The sequence below is a fragment of the Centruroides vittatus genome, unplaced genomic scaffold (assembly GCF_030686945.1).
Source record: "Centruroides vittatus isolate TY-2023 unplaced genomic scaffold, ASM3068694v2 contig_1343, whole genome shotgun sequence".
Taxonomy (NCBI): Eukaryota; Metazoa; Arthropoda; class Arachnida; order Scorpiones; family Buthidae; genus Centruroides; species Centruroides vittatus.
Genome location: NW_027120855.1, coordinates 1,336,897 through 1,355,658, shown reverse-complemented (window position 1 = coordinate 1,355,658; position 18,762 = coordinate 1,336,897). Strand labels below are relative to the sequence as shown.

General features: G+C 37.8%; 3 protein-coding genes across 4 annotated transcripts in view; 1 reads left to right on the top strand and 2 right to left on the bottom strand.

Moving 5' to 3' along the window:
* The first annotated feature begins 2,298 nt into the window (after nt 1-2,298).
* Nucleotides 2,299-3,975, top strand: Nelf-E (negative elongation factor E). The gene has a single exon (XM_067289308.1). It carries the CDS (start codon nt 2,342-2,344, stop codon nt 3,170-3,172), a length of 831 nt encoding a protein of 276 aa, XP_067145409.1. The 5' UTR covers nt 2,299-2,341; the 3' UTR covers nt 3,173-3,975.
* Nucleotides 3,976-4,555: 580 nt separating this feature from the next.
* Nucleotides 4,556-15,016, bottom strand: LOC136990852 (protein toll-like). Of its 2 annotated transcripts, none has more exons than XM_067289304.1 (2): nt 14,780-15,016; nt 4,556-7,960 (listed from the first exon to the last, which is right to left on the bottom strand). In XM_067289304.1, the coding sequence occupies exon 2, from the start codon at nt 7,955-7,957 to the stop codon at nt 5,111-5,113; it is 2,847 nt and encodes a 948-aa protein (XP_067145405.1). In that variant the 5' UTR covers nt 7,958-7,960; nt 14,780-15,016; the 3' UTR covers nt 4,556-5,110. The 2 variants fall into 2 exon arrangements, with proteins under 2 accessions (XP_067145405.1, XP_067145406.1); XM_067289305.1 differs by lacking the exon at nt 14,780-15,016 and adding an exon at nt 13,255-13,279.
* The window catches only part of LOC136990862 (uncharacterized), a 32,171-nt gene continuing 21,422 nt past the window's right edge, over nt 8,014-18,762 (bottom strand). Inside the window, exons 8-9 of the mRNA XM_067289315.1 lie at nt 14,367-14,436; nt 8,014-11,524 (exon numbers count right to left, since the gene is read on the bottom strand). Of these exons, the coding sequence (XP_067145416.1) occupies nt 8,676-11,524; nt 14,367-14,436 (2,919 nt within the window). The 3' untranslated portion in view covers nt 8,014-8,675. The remainder of the gene's footprint in view (nt 11,525-14,366; nt 14,437-18,762) is intronic.

The following is an 18,762-nucleotide window of genomic DNA, read 5'->3' as shown; positions in this document are numbered from 1 at the left end:
GAAATGGTCTTCTCACTTTATTTTTAAAAAGTTTCCATTCATATTGGGCATTTGGCATATTTCTTCATCTGGTAAAAGAAATTCCTTTCATAGATATTCATGACTTGCATATGATCAGAGTTTCGAATGCCTTTTTCCACTTTTTCATTGCTGGTGACTTGTAAGGTTGTCTTTGAAATTGGGAAGAAGAGGAATTCACTGGCTGCAAGATCCAGGCTCATGAGTGGTCAAGATATTCTTAATCAAATTTGGCAACATGAGATGAGATTGTTGCCATTGTATTGGGTCTTTCATTGTCATCAAGGAGGATGATTCCTGAACTGAAAGGCCTGGCCTTTTTTTTATCGAATGGCAATTTTCAGTCTTTTCGGTATGTTGCATTACCTAAATTGGCATATACAGTTCCATTTTTCAGGAAGTCCAGCAAAAATACCTCTTTGGTATCCAAAATACCAGAAGAATCTAGACTGCTGACTGGCCACTTTAAAATTCTATTTTGGTCAAGGAAGCTGAATGCTACTACTCACAGTCAAATTTTGATTCCAGACTGAAATGGTGGACCTAGCTTTCTTTTTCTCATACAATCATGAGAGAAAATGGTTGCCTTTCCTTTTGTACCACAAGACACATTACAGACTGAGATTCATTCTGGTAGTCTTGTGATCAGTGCCTAGCTGTTGAGATACTTATCATGCTGACACATTCAGGTAATCGAGCACATTGTGGTTCGTGTGCACTCAGGGATGGCAAACATTCAGTTCTGCAGCAGTGTCTTCTATAGTCAACCAACTATTGGTGCAGGTAATGATCTCCATTCTTGCTATGTTATTCTCTGTATTGGCTATTAATAGCCATCCAGTTGCTGCTTGTCTGTGACAATCTCACAGCCATCATAAAATTGGTTGAATCGCATTGCTTCATTTGCTTTGATATTATATCTGGTCCACATACCTCTATTAACTGCTTATGAATCTGTGCCAGATTTGCCATATGCACATTCATTGCAGACAACTGCCCACACTTCATTCTTCAATTGCATTTGCAACACACAATCTGTTTGCTATCTTGTTTCTTGGTGTAATGAATGGGCATGCTCTGCATATTTGCAATAACTTCCAGCTACTGCCGCTCATGCACAAGATACACCCATACTTCAGCACATCTCGAGAAAGATGATGTCTCTATCAGTACATGATATTTTTCACTCTGTATAAGAACATTGGTTTCAAAAATATGGATTTAAGAAACATATTTTTGAACTATCCCATATACTTTAATGGAATAGGAAAATTATGTAAAGTTTATTAGATTGGTAGATGACTGTTGACTTCCCATACTGTAATAAAATTTAGTAGTGAATGAATAGTAAATTGTTATTTGTTACTAATATTAATAAAATTATTTTAATAATAATAGTATAAGCAGTGGCAGATTATTATATGGGCCAAAAGGGCAATTGCCTGGGGTCCCAAACCAATCTTTTATAACAAAATATTCCCCAAAAAATTACTCTGAGAAAAATGTATGAAGTCAACACTATACATGGGGCACTCCCAATTCAAATTTTCCCTGGTCCCATGAAGCTATAACTTGCCACTGAGTATAAGTATTACTGTTCAAGTTCTAAACAAAAATTATTTGTATGATATGAGCAATTTACCTTCTTAGTTCCATTAAATTTTCATTATCACATCTGAAATTCACATAATGTTTCACTTCTCCATTTTCTTTTCTTTATGTTTCCATTTCATATAATACGATTGATAGTAATTTTATTTATTTCATTTCTAAGTCTTGCCCTCTTATGCTCTTATTACATTAATTTCTGCATGTAAAAAATTGGTTTGATTCTTATCTGCATATTCTTTGTGCTTCTTTCTTTTTCCAGTTTCTATAATTATATTTCTAGCTGTATAAAACATCTTGTTTTGGTGTTCTGGTAGTTGTCTTGCTCTTGTTCAGTTATGTATTATTTGTGATGTAATTTTTATGTTATGTTGAGAATATCAGAAAGAATTGCATGCTTGTGTTTTTTAGATGGAATTGAAACTGTTTCACTTAAATTGTTTTTAATTTTGTTGATTAATCTTAATTTAGGTTCAGATTGCAAGGTCATTAAACAAGTTCATGGTAGCTTGTTAATTCCAAAATATTAAAGAGTATTCTAAAATACAATCATTTAGCATTTATTTCATATATCCTATACTAATTTATATGTTCTGTACTTCTCATACTATACCTCATGGAAATCATGAATTTTTAGAAAATTATAAAAATTCAAATTTCAAAACACACATTCAGTCAATAAGTTTGCTTTTTTTTCTTATTTGTAGAATAGAAGATGGTGTATCTTCATTTCCCTTCTCAGTTCACCGAAGAAGAAGAGATGTTGCAAAAGAAGTATCAGAAGCTGAGAAGGAAGAAGAAAGCCTTTCAGCAGCTGAAAGCTCCGAAACAAGAACCACCAAGTAATCAAAGTTCTCTGAAAAATCAGATCGAAGTGAAAAAAGATGCAAAAGAAGTAGCCAAGAAACTGCTTCAGTCGGGTGCCATCAGTGCAATAAAGGTCGAGAACAAAGAGCGTCAGGGTTTCAAGAGACCCAAGGCTTCCGAAAGGAAGCGGGTGGGCTCCGAGAAATTGGGAAGCACCGTGACGGGCTACCAGCCCTTCACTTCCAGCCACCCCGCCGAAGAGGAACCGGCCGAATTCGGAAGGCCCGCCATGAAGGGATTGTACGAGAGCTTCGTTAGCTCCAGGGAAACCGAAGACGGCGATAGCACGGAAGACAAAGAGAGAGAAAACGAAAAGAGTTCCAGACCCGAGAGGCCCCAACAGGGCAACACGGTCTACGTCCACGGCTACGGAGTGACGGAGGACATTCTGAGAAACGGTTTTCAGCCCTTCGGAAACATCATCAATATTTCCATGGAGATGGATCGACACTGCGGATTCGTCACTTTCGACACCATAGAGGCGGCGGACAAGGCCATCAAAGAGATGAACGGACAGACGGTCTCTCGGGTGCAACTGAAAGTATCCCTGGCCAGGAGACAACCCCTCATTCCCTCTGCCACCGACGGCGCCTCCTCGTGGTCGGGCCTGGCCAGTTACTCTCCCAAGGGCAACCACAAGGACAAGAGGAACCTCGTTTCTTACGACGACATATTTTAGTATTCTAACGACATTACACGGTAAGGATCACAATCGGCAGTTTTCTGTTCGTCCTCAATCCTCATTCTAAGAAGGTGATGATATCATTTAACATAAACCTTTTATCATGCAAGTTTTTGAATTGATAAGAGTTTCAAGCTGTTGATGGAAGTTACGAAGCAGTCTTTACTTTTTAAATGTTTCTGAACTATAAAAAATTCTAAACAGATAAAATATAAGAACAAATTTAATTAAATTACTGATGTAATATGAAGAAATTTGTAGTAATTCATTATGATACTGTCATAAATTCTTTAATAGTTTCTTGGATTTCTTTGTGATTTTCTAATATACCAGTATATAAAAATTGTGATATAATAGTAATAAAATATGTAAATCAGAGATGAATTCTGACATCATCTTGATGATAGTACCCAATAATAATTGAAATTTTTTCATTTTTTTTTGGTACTAGCTTGATTTGCATTTTATTTTCTTAGAATTTAAGTTAATTACCATAAATAAAATAATCAAATAAAGATTGGAAAACTACATGCATTAACCCCTTTGTATCCTGTTATATCAAATAATAAAGATTGATTGATTGATCGAAAAAGAAAAAAGAAGAATTGATCGAAGACAGAAACATCTTGGTTTTTGCTGGATTGAGGCTTCAAACGGATGGGAATATGTTAATTATAAGGGGTAGATAATGCATGTATTTTTCTATTCTGATTTATGTAAATTAATTTAAATAATTTAATTCTTCTCAATACACTTGCAAGTAAACTTTTCAATAAATGTAATTTTATTCAATATCTTTATACTATGTCTAAGTATTATTTCATTATCTTTTTTTTAATTCAGAAAATGCATTTCACTTCATAAAATACATTTAATCTTTCATTTTAATTATAATTAATTAGATGATTATATATATATATCACTTTACAGTCCTGATAAAAAGTTATAAATTTTAGTACATTTTTACAAGGTGACTCAAAAGTCAACCAAGGATTTTTGCAATTTAGTAAGTTTTGCAAGAAAGTAATCCAAAAGTATGCTTTTGTAATTTCCATATTATTCATTTTCCATTTTTTGAAAATTATAATTTTATCTTTATCTAATACTCAAATTTGAAATTAGCCCACTTCATTTGGAGATTGTTTTGTTAATTGTATTCCAGGAATTGAGATCATCATCACTTTAATTGATAGTTAATGAAAGTTTAATTTCCAGAATTTATAATTTCAAAAATGGTAAGAATACAATTAAACTTGTTTACAATAATTTCAATTAATTCTAACATTTCTTTCTATCTTTGAAAATTTAATACAAATTATGAGAGATCATTGTGCAAAATTCAATATTTACAGAAATACTGTATAAAGGCTATTTTTTGTCATTAATTATGTACAGAATTATAAATAATGTTATTGCACCTTTGTCTCAAAATCTCAATGTTGATTGCTGGGTTACGAAGAGAAAAGCTTGCTTTCTTGATAAAATTCTGTATTGGGTAGCATATTGGATGTTTAGTCTCGAGTTACGTGAGCGGCGATGTTGGGTCACATGGAATAAACTCTTCGGTTAAGAGCATTCACCGAGACTACAAACTCGGTGAATGCTCTCGCCGAAGAGTCATTCTACGTGAAATCGTCGCAACGTTCGTGTAGCCAAAAAACTTGAAACTAAGCACCCGGGTCAGTTCAAATAACTTGTACAGTACATTAGTTGTTTGGATTCTAGTTTTCCGATGGGTATTTCTATCCATTGTGGATTCTAGAGTATGTTAGAAATAAACAAACTCGTATTCTACCCATCTGCACAAATGGTGCATGGATTAGATTTGAGATCACATTAATTCGTCTCTTTCTGCATATTTGAAAGTACAATCCAAGCAACAACTTGTGGCTAACTTCGAAAACAAAATTAAATTAATCTCTTTGTCCTGAGATCTTAGACCATTCTGTCGATCGTCTGCATCTGATAATTGGGAAGTTTGGGTAGGACGTAATGAGGAAGTGAATATTTCAGTTTCTCCCAGAACCACTTCTCTCCCCAGACTAGAAATGTCTTTGTGGCCAAGAGATTTTGCATATCTGCGGGTAAAAGATCTCGCGTTTGTATATCCCCCACCATCACAATGACCAGACGATCTACTTTTTCCTCCAAGCACTGCAGATAAGCCATCTGAAACTCTATTTCGCACCACATGCTTTCCAGAAACTCCTTCGATAGCACGATGACTGTTTTCCTGCTGTTCTGTATAGACGCTTCTATTTGAGAAACGATGGGATTTCCGGGCAGCCAGTCCCGTTCGTGGATACACAGTCTGAAAAATGGCGGTTTCTCTTCCAACTCCCTTAGCATGGACATGACTACTTCTCTATCGCTTGCCGTATAGGAGACGAAAGCGTCGTATAGTTTGTCACCATCTATTTCGGACATTTTACGGCAAAAAACGGCAGGGAAATGGACGTACAAATAAGCCAAAACAGTATTTTTATACTTCATGAAGAGAACGATACAACTAATTATGGCTAAAGCTAATATGGCGACGATGGATGCGGATACTATGAGAGGAACATTCACAAGCGGTAAGTCTAGAAAACAAAATGCGTCCAACGGTACACTTATTATAGGCGATTTCACTTTAGTGTTGTTGTGTTGGTACAGTCTGCTGCACATTACCCTATCCGCTTCCACTATCCTGTCGATGTTTTTATCAAACCAGATTTTAAAGTAAGCGAAAGAGCAGTTGCACCAGAACCGGTTGTCCCTTATATCTAATCGTAACAATGGCATTTCGTCGACACTTTCTAAAAACTCTTTGGATATTCTGTCTAACTGGTTGCTTCGAAGAGAGAGGTAAGTCAAAGAAGTCGGAATTTTCCAAGATTTTGACGGATCCAAACGATTGTAATCCAAATTTAGATACGTAACGTTCGACCAATCGTCGCTGGAGATACGGAAGTGGGTGACGAAGTTGTGATCGAGTCGAACGACGGATGTATTTTCGGGAATTGATTCGGGAACGTGAATAAGACCGGAAGAAGAACAATTCACAATGGCATTCGTATCTTCTCGATAACAACGACAAGAATTTGGGCAGGTCGTCCGGAATGGACAAAGAACGTAAGAAGGAACCACATCCGCGAGACTCGTGTTCCTGTATTCCGCGGGGCCGTGGCAAAATAACGATTTAATACCGGAAGATTGTATCTTGTCCGCAAAGTTTTTCAAAGAGCAATTGCATTCGAACGGATTTCCTTCCAGCTTAACGTTTTCTAAAGAAGTAGAATTTGTCGGACCCGTAACAGAGGTGATATTGTTATAAAGCAACGAAACGTAGACGTGATCCGAGGGAGGTAATTCATCCAAATCGAGGAAAGTAATTCGATTGTAATCCAAATACAGGTAGCTAAGGTTGTAAACACTCCAGTCGATGGATGGAAACGTCGTCAACTCGTTGCCAGCCAGACTCAGAGTCAACAGTTCACTCAAGTTACCGAGCGGAGTTTTAGACGGAAGAAATCGAATTTTGTTGTTGTCTAAATTTATAACTTTCAAGGATTGTAGATTACCGAAAACCCCTTCTTCGATGTTTGTGATCTCGTTCTCTCCAAGTGTCAAAGTTTGCAGAGACGACAATTTTCTAAATGTCTCGTTGGCAAAAGAATTTAATCGATTCCCGTGTAAAAGTAGCCCCACCAAACGATGGTTGGAGGCGAAGATGTTGGCAGGGAGCGATGTAAGTCGATTGTTGTTCAGGTACAATATTCGTAGCCACGTGTTCTTCGAAAACAAATTTTCGCCAAGTTTCTCAATTTTATTATACCACAGGGAAATTATAGATAAGAGAAAAGACGAGGAAAAGAAGTTATCCGGTAATTCCGTGATATTGCAATAGCACGCATGGAACTGGACGAGCCGAAACGAAGCCTTCAAGAAATCTTCGGGCAGAGAAGAAACGGTGTTGTTGGTAATATTGATTATTTGCAAATTGATGTTGTCGTGCAGAAGCGTGGGAGGAAACTGTTTGAATCGGTTACTTCCCAAAAACAAGTTTCTGAGATTGATCAATCCTTTGAAAATATTAGCGGGAAGCGAAGTCAAGCGATTGAGAGAAAGATCGATCGAGTTCAAGCTGCCGAGTCCTTCGAAAAGCAGTTCGGGCAATTCTTCTAAACGATTGCAACACAAGTAGAGAAAAGCGATTTTCTGCATACCTCGAAATAAAGTCTCTGGGAGAAATCGCACTTCGCAGAACTGGATGCGAATATTTACTAAAGAGTCGAGCTGGGAAAAGAAATTTTCCGGAAGAGTCGTTAGATTTAAAAAGATGATCTGCACACTTTTTAGACTGACCAGGTTATCCAAAACGTAAGTTACGTTCTGCTTAATGGACAATGCCAAACAAGTTAAAGTGGGTATATCTCTGACTATGATCTCGTCGTAATTCCACGACCCGTTGGAATGCACGAAGAAACATTCCGGTCTGTAATCTCCCAAAGTTTCGCCTATATCGGAGGACGGGAGGATGCAGTTCGTGAGAGCAATCTCTTTGAATTGCGAGTAACCGGAGCATTCTCGTAGTAACGACACGTCAAATTGCGTTTCGTTGCAGATCACTATCACAGATTTGGTATCGTCGCTGATTGACAGGTTAACTCCTTTGGCACATTGTATCTTTCGATAATACGCCGGATCGAACACAGTCCCCGATATATCGTCCGACTGGAGATAAACTGCTGCGGGGATGCAAACAAACGTCACGATTAACTGTAACCTTTGTATATCCATACTCTGAAAAAGAATTTTTGGGTTAAAAAAAATCACAATTATCATTTTGTATTTAACACGAATTGCCGTTAATATTATACAGAAGAAACAAATTACTTTTGCGTTAAGAAAAGCGATTACGTCGATTAAAAACGTATCTACCGAGTGACGAAATTCTTTGCGTCGTCATTAATACGTTGTGACGCAGCAGAATTCCATCGATCGGACTCGTCGAGTATCGTATACGTCACTATCAATTTACATTCTAAAACTAATTTACAAAGTTATATGTATATATTTTAGTTCCGCCCCGTGGACCTTTAAATCGGGCCTACGAGGCGATGGGTGGCTGGGGTCGGGACTACCCCCGAAAAATTTCTGTTATTTTTTTCCTCAACTCGTTCGGATTCGTCCCGCGTAACGTATACTTGTCTTTTATTAATGCCTTATTTGTACCTCTATTAAACATTGTCGTGTTTCAGAAATCGTTAGAAACACTGGGATTTCTATTGTAGGCTTTCGTTTTCTTAAGCTCTTTAATTAAACGCGCAGACTACTTTTCCAAATAAAATTTGGGAATATTTCTTTGTTGAAACCGTCTCTTTATTTTATATCTCTTTTCCGACACCAGCTGTCTGTATATTCGCGATTGAATTTAAAAAGGAATGCGCGACAGTCTAGTGTCTCGGGATATCACTTCGTCGCGAGTCACAGAAGGACGGAGAAAGATAATGTTTAATTATTTCTTTCGATAATGCAACGCGTATTTCAATTTCTCCCAAAACCATTTCTCTCCCCATTTCAAATAAGTTTTGGTGGTCAACAGATGACGAAGGTCCTTCTCCAACTCGCTGACGTCTCCGAGATCTCCCATTACCACCAACATCAATCTGTGCGCTTGGTCGTGAATCATTTGGTTGTACGCTGCCCGGAATTCCACTTTGAACCAGATGCTCTCTAGGAAATTGCGAGAGAGGAGGATGACCGTTTTCCTGCTGTTCTGTACCGAGTAAACGATGTGCTGACTGATGGGTAATCCCGGTAACCAGTCTCTTTCGTGCACGCACAGACTATAGGTGGGTTCTAATTGTTCCATCATTTCCAGCATCGTATCTCGATCGGCCGAGTTGTAACATATAAAAGCGTCGTACTTTCTGTCCTCGCCATCTTCGACCGCATCCCAACAAGGACAATAAATCTTGCGACTGTACAAAAAGGCCAGGATGGTAGTTTTGTACCGATAGTGACTTATTGCCACGAATGCCAGCAGAACACTGGAGCATAGAAGACAGGTGATTATGACGGCAATGTGCCATTTTTCCATCCTCGTTTCTTTGATACAAAACAGATCCAGTGGAACGTGACTAATTAATGATTTCTGTACGGAATTGTTGGACCGAGTCGATCTGTCGCAGGTTACATTTTCGGAATCGCGGATCTTAAGCAAATTTCGCGTGAACCACTTCTTGAAACGGACGGAATGACAATCGCATTTCCACTCGTTTCTAGAAAGAAAGATGCTGAAATTTGATAAATTATCCACGTGCGTCATCAAAGAAGAAGGTAACTCTGACAGTCGGTTTCCGTCCAAAGTCAAGAAGCTGAGATATTCTGGAATAATCCAGTCGTTCAGTGACGTCAGAGAATTGTTACTAAGATAGAGATGGGTGATGTTTTGCCACGTAACCCCGTCCACTTCGGACAGATTGGCAATGCGGTTGTCGTTCAGGTAGACAAATGTGGCATTTGTAGGAAGATTCGCGGGTGGATCAGACAAATTTCTACGCGAACAATCGACTACGGTTTGTTCTTCTAGAGTCAGATAGCAATCGCAAAACAAAGGACATTCTTTTTTTCTCGGACAAACACCGTAAATGGGCCAAATTTCCATTAGTTTCTTTTCAGAATCCCCATTGCATTCGACGGTATTAGAATCCGGGAAAATATTAACGGCTCTTTGGTCCGTGTGTAAAAAGTGTAGAAACTGCCTGATTCGACAGTCGCACTCGATGACGTTTCCTCTGACGTTATACACGGGAGAATTGTTAGAACGCTGTTGGTAGTCAATGTAGATGGTGGAGATGTTGTTGCCGTTGAGCAATATCTCGGTGCGGTTCTTGGTAAACACGGGTAGGGTAACTTCCCGAATTTTATTATGGGATAAATCGACTAGTGTCAGATTGTGATTCGACCAATCAATATTAGGAAATGCCTTTAGACCCGAATTGTTCAGTAATAGAACATTCAGATATCTGCTAGTGCCGAAAGGATTTCTTTCCGGCAAGTTAGTTATATTGTTATAGAATAGGCTAACTTCTTTCAGGTTAATAAGAGGAAGGAAAGTGTCCTGATGTATGTATTGTAAATTGTTATCGGCTAAATCCAGTTTGGATAAGGAACTCATTCGTTTGAAAATGTCTTTGGGTAGTTGCTGCAAATTGTTTAATGATAGTTGCAGCACTTCTAATCTGGAAAGGTGATAAAAAACTGCAGGCGAAAGTGAAGTTAACTTATTGATTCCTAGCATTAAACTACGAAGATTCTTTGTGTTGTTGAATAATCCCGAGGGAATGCGTTTGAGGTGATTTTTAGTTAAAATCACTATTCTGAGTCTTTGTGAGTGTGAGAAGAACGATTCGTCTAAGTATACTATAGAACAATTTAAAGCATTAAAAGTCTCCAGGTAAGTCTCTCCTTTCAAGAGTGCTTTGGGTAAGGAAGTGATTTCCGTATTTCCCACGATATCGAATATATACAAAGAAGGAACGTAACGAAGCAGATTTTCGGGAAGAACTTTCAATTTGTTCGATCGAATGTGTAACGTTTTAAGATTGGATAAATTGAAGAAGAGATCTTCCGTCAGCTCGCCGATTCGGTTACCAGAAATATCCAGATCTACTAAACGCCAAAGGTTCCTGAAGAGCAAAGGCGGAATTTTCTTGATTCGATTGTCTTTCAGCAACAATTGTTGCAGGTTGACCATCCCGTAAAATAGATCTTCGGGTAAATCCTCCAAAATTCCGAACATTATTCTCAATGTCCGAAGATTCGTAAGACGCTGGAAAGGTCTTCTGGTGAACGACGTGAAATTGTGATTTGTAATCTGGCACAGAGTGAAAGACGGCAAATCTTCCAGGATCAACTGCAGCAATCCGTCCGTTCTTAACCCATCTAAGATCAGTTTTTGAAAACTAGGAACTCCTCTCAACGTCATTCTCTCGAAGTTTAACCTTTCTGTGGTGTAAGATATATGGATGGTCGATATTCGTACGTCGAACGTGAAATTCGTCATCTCGAAATCTGTCAAATGGCATTCGATTAAAGTTAGAACCCTCAACTCGGTGACGTTTAAACAGGGAAGTAATCGAACATCTGGAGCTCCCCCTTTGCAATTGTACAACAAATTAGAGTTATCCATAATAAATTCTGAACTGTTATCTTTCGTTCGGAAACACAGTAACACCATAGAAAGTGGAGCGGTATCCCGGCAGGGATAAGTTTGCCAACTGTTCCAGAATTCTTCACACGAATGGGTTAACGCTAGCAACGTTAGGAATGTCACGAATTCCTCCGCTTTCATGTTTGGCTCTGAAAGAAAATACTGGGAATTATTACTATATTTTACGGAAAGAAATCATTTAAAATATAATGAATTATGTGAGTTACACAAATGTTATTCTCGTAGTATCTACAGTTTCAGAGCCAAAAATGAACCGAGGAACAATCGATGCCGCTTAAACAAGTAGCATATTCTGTATATTCATTGTCCGAACCTACAGTTATTAGTTTGAGTTTTCGTAAACGAAACCGTGTGCAAATTGTTGGTATAAATGGGTCATTTTAGAATGGTGACATCGGTTAAAGTCGGGAGAAGCGTACGAGAGGGCTACTAAATTTAGAGTGACGGAATAAAGTAACCGTAAAGAAAACACTATAATACTGACGTATGGGGAAAAATGTAAAAATAGATTTAAGAGAGAGTGCTTAGTGTTAGTCATTTGTGTAGCGACGCTTTCCGGCTGCTCATATCACGTGACAGACAGGCCGTATTGCTACACGAATAACTCAAGATCCACGGTCATCGGTTTGCGGTGAAGTGTCACGCAGTCTTACCGACCTAGTTCCTACCACGTGTCACTTCCCATTCGTGTTGCTAGTCTCGTAATTGGAGACTAGCATCCGTCGGCTAATTTTTAATACCGCGACAGTTACGAGCTACATTAAATTCTTATAAGTTATATTATTTCTTCCGTTACGTATAAAAACTGGTGGATTAATTAGGTACTAGTTACCTCGTTTACTTATCTACGGGTGTTCCTACAATTACGAAAAGTGCATCGTCACTCCCATCTCTCCGCGAGGGAAATACGTGATGAAAATTTTTATCCTTTAAGCTGTAAATAACCGGTTTCATTTAATTAACGCAAAAAACTGTGTAACAGATTTCGGAGGTACCGTATCGAGTATACAACCTACACTCGTAAATGTTAATAACTACATTTGAGTAGTTTGCATGTTGCGCGTGCATTTTAGCATGAATATTAGACTAGTAATACTCGACTCGTTACTCTCGAAAATGAGCAACAGAGCAATTTCCTACGTTCGTTTCGGATTGGTGACGCTTCTTTTTAATAAAGCCTTTGACATTCAGAGAAATGGATTTCTAAGACCAATTGTGACGTATTTAGCGATATTCTATAAAGCTTCGTAGGAAGTGGGAATTGTGTTTCCCTCCTACTCGCCAGGGAAAATTTTACTCTTACATCACTACTTTTCTTATAAACATGAATTTTTCTATTATTCTGGATAACTTTGCAGTTACCGATACTTTATATTATATCACTAAAACTAGACATTCCTATTCACGAATTACAAAAGCAAATTAGTAATACGCTATTGATACTTTGTTACCAGCTGTATTTGTTTCTGTGAACAGTTACGTAATCGTCATAAAACAAAAGGCTTGAATACAGATCGAAATTACGGTTGAGCAAGTGAACACATCATTAGACCCTCCTGTACGTCTGTCGAATGATGAGGGTGTAGCATCGGACGTGTAACGCGTGTGCATTCGATTAAACGTCACCCTCATACACCATATTATGCGATTTATCGCATACGTGCAGACTCCAACCACCTCCCGCGGTACCATCGAGCGAGAGTAACGAAGCCAAGAATGGGAGAGAGAAAGATCGTAACAGCGAAGGGGTGGTCGAAATTGACTCTCGCTACTTCGCAAACGAGTAACGCTCTCGTTGGATATTTACAGCTTCGTAACCGAGAAGTTACGTATAGAAATAATAAAAACGATCGCTTACTTTACGGAACGGTTAGACACGCTGTACACAGGCGTAACAGATCGGATGCATTATTTATTCGTGGTAACAACAGCGATGAAACGGGATTTGCTTCGTCACACGATACACGCGCGGAATCGTTTACATCATTTCTTTATTATCGTATTTACGTGGAAACGCTATAAAACGTTTTCGACACATTTATATTGTATAAACAGGTATTTCACTCGTCCTCGTCACCTGTTACGAACGATATTCAATTCATTTTTATTATGATTATAGTTTGTATAAAGAGTAAGACCCGCCGAAATCGAAGTTGGTTCGCTTGTCTGTCCGAAACGAAATACGAGAGTAACTTGCATTTTATTTTTAATAGTTAGAGGAAACAAGTCGGGATTTAAATGGGTGACGCAGCAGAAAGTAATACTCTGTTATCATCATAAAATACTAAATACATTAAGAATTATTACGAATTGCGGAATGAAATTTGTCGTCGATAAGATTATTTACTAATGTAATCGCGTATGTAGTGTATTTCGATAGTAGGAAATTTACAATAGGAGTTCGGGTGAAAAGATAACACAAGATTGTAAGACGGATGTAAGTAATGGAGAAGTGCAAATGAATATAAAGTCGTGCCTACCCGTCATACCTGAAAATAGCGATACTCGGTATTTGTAGAAAGAACGGTTCGTAGAAAACATCGGTACGGGGCGAAGGGAAAGTAAGAAATTTCCTATATACTCGAATGTCACGCTTTAAATCATCAGTTCTCAACTCGTGGTGCTCGTACCACCGAATGTAGGCAAGAAGTATCTGTTAGTGCTAGGTCTGTATGCAGAAGGCTTAAGTGACAGGCGAGTGAAAGAAGGTCGGGGAAACCCTGTTGAAATCGATGGAAAAACCAACTTTTTGTGTGTAATTAACACGTCAACGCTTCCAGTTCGACACACGAAACGATTTCTATGATTTTCCTCCCACAGAAACAATATAAAGGAAGTAAAGTCGTCACTTCCGTGATAACGATTTCTGTTGAAGATGGAAACGCGAAAGCGTAATTAATTTTTGTTCGATGCATTTTAAATCCCGAAAATTCGTGAATTGGATAGAAAATATAACTGATAGCGAGTTACCATCGTACACGTAACGACCTCGGAAACAAAAAGGATCGTGTATAAATATGTCGCCGACACCGCAGATTAACTAAATGTAAACGAATGTCACTTAGAGTTTAGCATTTTGATAGTAGCATCCGCGACGTCACTCGTTTAAACCCTAACCTGTTCCCTCTAACTGTTTAAAAGTAAACAACAAGTAATTTGCATATTATTCGCTTCAGACAGGAATACTAACGGACTTCGATTTCAACAGATCGTAGTCGATATATATTGTATGCAATTGCTTTAAAAAATAAACTTGGTGTTACGTTATCGTCACCTTTAATTCGATCTCGTTTAATAACGGTCGCGTCACGTATTAAGTAATAAAAGCCAATATAAAATAATAAACTTTTTAACGCGAACGTCGGAAGAATATCGTCACTTACTCTGGTTATTTGAGCGTTACTCCGAGATCGGCACACAGTGCTACGTCTCCAGAATCATCTGTAACGAGACGACATTAAATTATTCTCTGCGAAATATCGAATGATAAATAATTGTGTCGAATTCCTCCTTTCCGTTACGAAATCCATGACGTCACACAGCTGTACTAACTACTAACTCGTACTTTAGGAAGATCGAGTGACGTTAACGTACGGAATATTCATATAAATCCACGCGTTACCGTCGACAGTCGATGTATATAACCCTAAGATAACTCGAGAAAGTCGTAACGAAAGTTTTATTTCCGAGAAACGAGGTAGGTATATCCCGCGTGACGTAATAGCCGGATGTCCGACGTTCGACCGAGTAGCGTTATCGTATCGCGCAATCCCCCGGTTTCTCGGAGATGTTTATAAGAACAAAGTGTACACTCGGGTTTACCTAGTCGAGTTATTCACTACTGATCGGACGTTAACCTGTCGGATGGCTTAAATTTTAAGTTACGCTAATAGAAACGAATGCTGCGAAGTAACTAAACAAGGTCTTTATTCGTACTCTCGGGATGTATATCAAAATACAGTATAATTAACAAGCGCACGCTACAAAATTACTGTAACTTGCACTTTCGCTTATACTACCTAACTCTCTTGTGAGATTTTAATTCGTTAATCTGTTTACAAGAAACAAAGTGAACGAAAATGTCACCCATCACAAATTCCGTCATTTTATAACTTTTGAATAATAGTACAATGTTGAAATGCCCAATGAATTTTTTCTTTTCAAAAAACAATTACCGCAAATAAATAAATTAATCTTCCACTTATTTCAACTAAAGGCGTAATTCAGTAGCAACCGTACAGCCTAAGAAGAGGTAAATCGCGTTCTGAAAGATGAATTAATACCAAATTGGTTACGACACAAATAGCGACCTAATCGTTTCAGTTCAGTCATACGCGAGTACAATCCGAACACATGTAATGTTACTGATGTTAATTCGAGCTTTTTGCGTCATATATGGCTCCGGGCAAAATGCACTCGCGTTTTACCCGGAGCCATATATGTGACTTTTTTTTCGGTAGTAACCGAGCTTACGGGGGAAGGCTTAAACTTTGAGTCGTTGACAAAACGAAGAGATACGGCCACTCCTCATTATAGGCTCTGTAGTCGCAAAGCGATTTCGGCGCTCGAAGTGGCAGAAATATTTATTACGCCACTCTCGTAGCAGTAGAGCTATGGGTAGCTCAGAGACCAGTACATCTATCGACTTTGGTATTATTCAAATGTACAGATACGTGGACGATTATTTTATTATATTTAATTCCCTAATCGCATACAATAGTTAAAAAAGGGAATAACATAGATCACGAAATAACTTCTGATTTTTAATATATAAATCGGGGAAACGGGTAGAGAATTACGAACAAGGTGTAAAGAGCGTATCGCAGCCATTAAAAATAATAATTACGGGTCGGCGGTAGCCCGCCACCCTAATAGCCAAGATTGCGAAATTGAAAAAAATACATTAAAAATAATTAAAAAGGATCCTAATACATTTAAAAGGAAAATTTTTGAACATTTTGTAATAAGAAAATTAATAATAATCGTGGTACGCAATTACACCCCTCCGGGTATCAATTTTTAGCCAGCAGGGGACCAACGATAACCTCGAAGTACCTGGTAAAAGTGATGTAAAAGTTCTTTACTTTGTTTTATTTATAGTTTAAACGCGTGCTTAATTTTACGGTGTCTCGTTGATTTTAATAATGTATTCGAAGATTCGAAAGCCAAATCCGTATTTAATAATTTGATTTGTTCGTCAAATGTAAGTTTATATTTTAATAATTTTATCGTTAAAATCGGGAATCTATTTGTACTTTTGTTTTGTACAGTTTAATAATGAACAATTGCATAACAACAAGAGGGGTCATATGACTTTGAAATGCATTTTGTTAAAGATACTTAAAAGTAGGGTTTCTCAAACGGGATCCCGGGATTCCGGTCGTTTTTTAACCCGGGAAATCCCGCAAATTTCTTAAAAATTCACTTTTTTCTTATTTTTTGTTAAGGTTGAGGAAACTTTGCAAATAGAAAGTATAATTAACTCATAAACTGTCAGAATACATTTGTATTTATTCATTTTAAACCTACTTATTAGATTTTTTAACTTTCGCTGGTTATGACACGTCACAAATAGTCAATAATCGATGCGTAGCTTATTTGTGGCGGGACTCTCAAAATTCTTTACCGGTAATATCCGGAATAATCGCGCTTACGCTTTCTTCATTTTTAACCATACCCAATAGCTTTAATAACTGCTTAGCGCCAAGTTGCGCAAATTGGGCCAGGACACAGACGAGTACGAAGTCCGCGAGTGTGAAGTTTTCTTCGTAACCCGATTATTAAAGACAAACGAACTGCCGAATTATCGGGCTACGATGTTTCTATTAAAGTAGTCGAGGTAGACAAATCGAGAATACTAGGGAACAAAAGAAGTAGCCTACTACAATCTCGAAAACGAACTAGAAATCTTTCGGGATACAAGTGAAAAACATAATATTTGCCTTCTCTTAAATGCATTAAACACGATTCCAATCGCATCAATTGGATCGGAAAAGGCATTCTCGGTAGCGAGACTTCTCGTTACTAAAATAAAAATTAGATGGAGTGATGAGAGTATCGACCATCTTTGCTTTTCAAAATCTTATAAAAATGTACAATATTTTGTATTATATTTTATTTAAAAACAAAAATTACCTTCTAAGTTAGAAGTTTGATCTAAGTTCATTTTTTTAATTTTCAACTCAATTCAAAGTCATTTTTTTTTGTTGTATGCAGTTTCCAGCAAACTTTAATAATTTTTTTCTATTTGTGAAAATTTCTACGTAATTCAAAGGTAATTTTTAATATATATCTTACACGGCATTATTAATATGATTTTGGAGGTTGCGGAACGTATTAAATTACTTTAAAAGATGTAAAATAATTATGTCATTTGATTTCGAGATATTTTGTGTATCTTAAAAATAATTAATTTTGTCCCGGGATTCCGGGAAACAGTTCACTTTTATCCCGGAATCCCCGGACGAGCGAAAGACCGGGAAACGAGAAACCCTACTTAAAAGGTACTTTTTATTCTTTTTAAAGGATTAAAAAAAGAGAGTTATAACGTACAAAAGTCGTTGCGATAAGTTTGGGAAAAAGCTGCGCTATTCGGGCGTTGAAATAATAATTTGACAATTAGCTCGGTTTATTTGGTTCCCGCGACGCGATTGGCGAGCGATCTGCCAAGAAGGATTCATTCCTGGTAGACTTTTATGGGAAGTTTGAGCCTACTTACACGTTATTAACGCGAAGAAAGCACGGTTGCCATTCGGTAATGGAAAAACCGGAGTTGTTAGATCGGTGGCGTAGCGTAGTGGGGCGGCGGGGGCGGCAAAATTTCACAATAAATAATAATATCGTGTAAAAATACCTAAATAAGGGGACGGCGAAATTTTCCTCCGCTCCGGGCGGCCGACACCCACGCTACGCCACTGCGTTAGACGTGGAAAATTAAATACTTAGACTTTTACGGGGTAACGCTTTCCATTCCACCCAGGCAAACGCTGCGCTACTGTCGCGGTAACGATATTGCTCGTCTATTTCGTGCCGAGTAATTCGGGGAATGTAATATGTAATTTTTAAAATTATATCTTTTTAAGAATTATATTTAATTTGTTAGTTTAAATTTTTGCCAATAGATGGCGCTACGCTAAAATTATGAAATGGAATGTATATAGAAATTAATCGATTTACAGAACTCGATAGATATTTCGGGGTGGGACGTCGGACGTTATTCGAGTTAGAAGTACGTAAACGTAGTTGCCGAGTTTCGTAACAATCGGTCGAACGGCCTAGAAGTGTATAGCAAATAAACAAACATCCTCATTTATATATAAATAGATGTTATAATCTTATAAAACCGGCAGAAAAATTTTCTAGAACA

Excerpts from the sequence above, each read along its gene's own strand:
- LOC136990852 (XM_067289304.1), bottom strand. The coding sequence starts at position 7,957 with ATGGATATACAAAGGTTACAGTTAATCGTGACGTTTGTTTGCATCCCC.
- Nelf-E (XM_067289308.1), top strand. The coding sequence starts at position 2,342 with ATGGTGTATCTTCATTTCCCTTCTCAGTTCACCGAAGAAGAAGAGATG.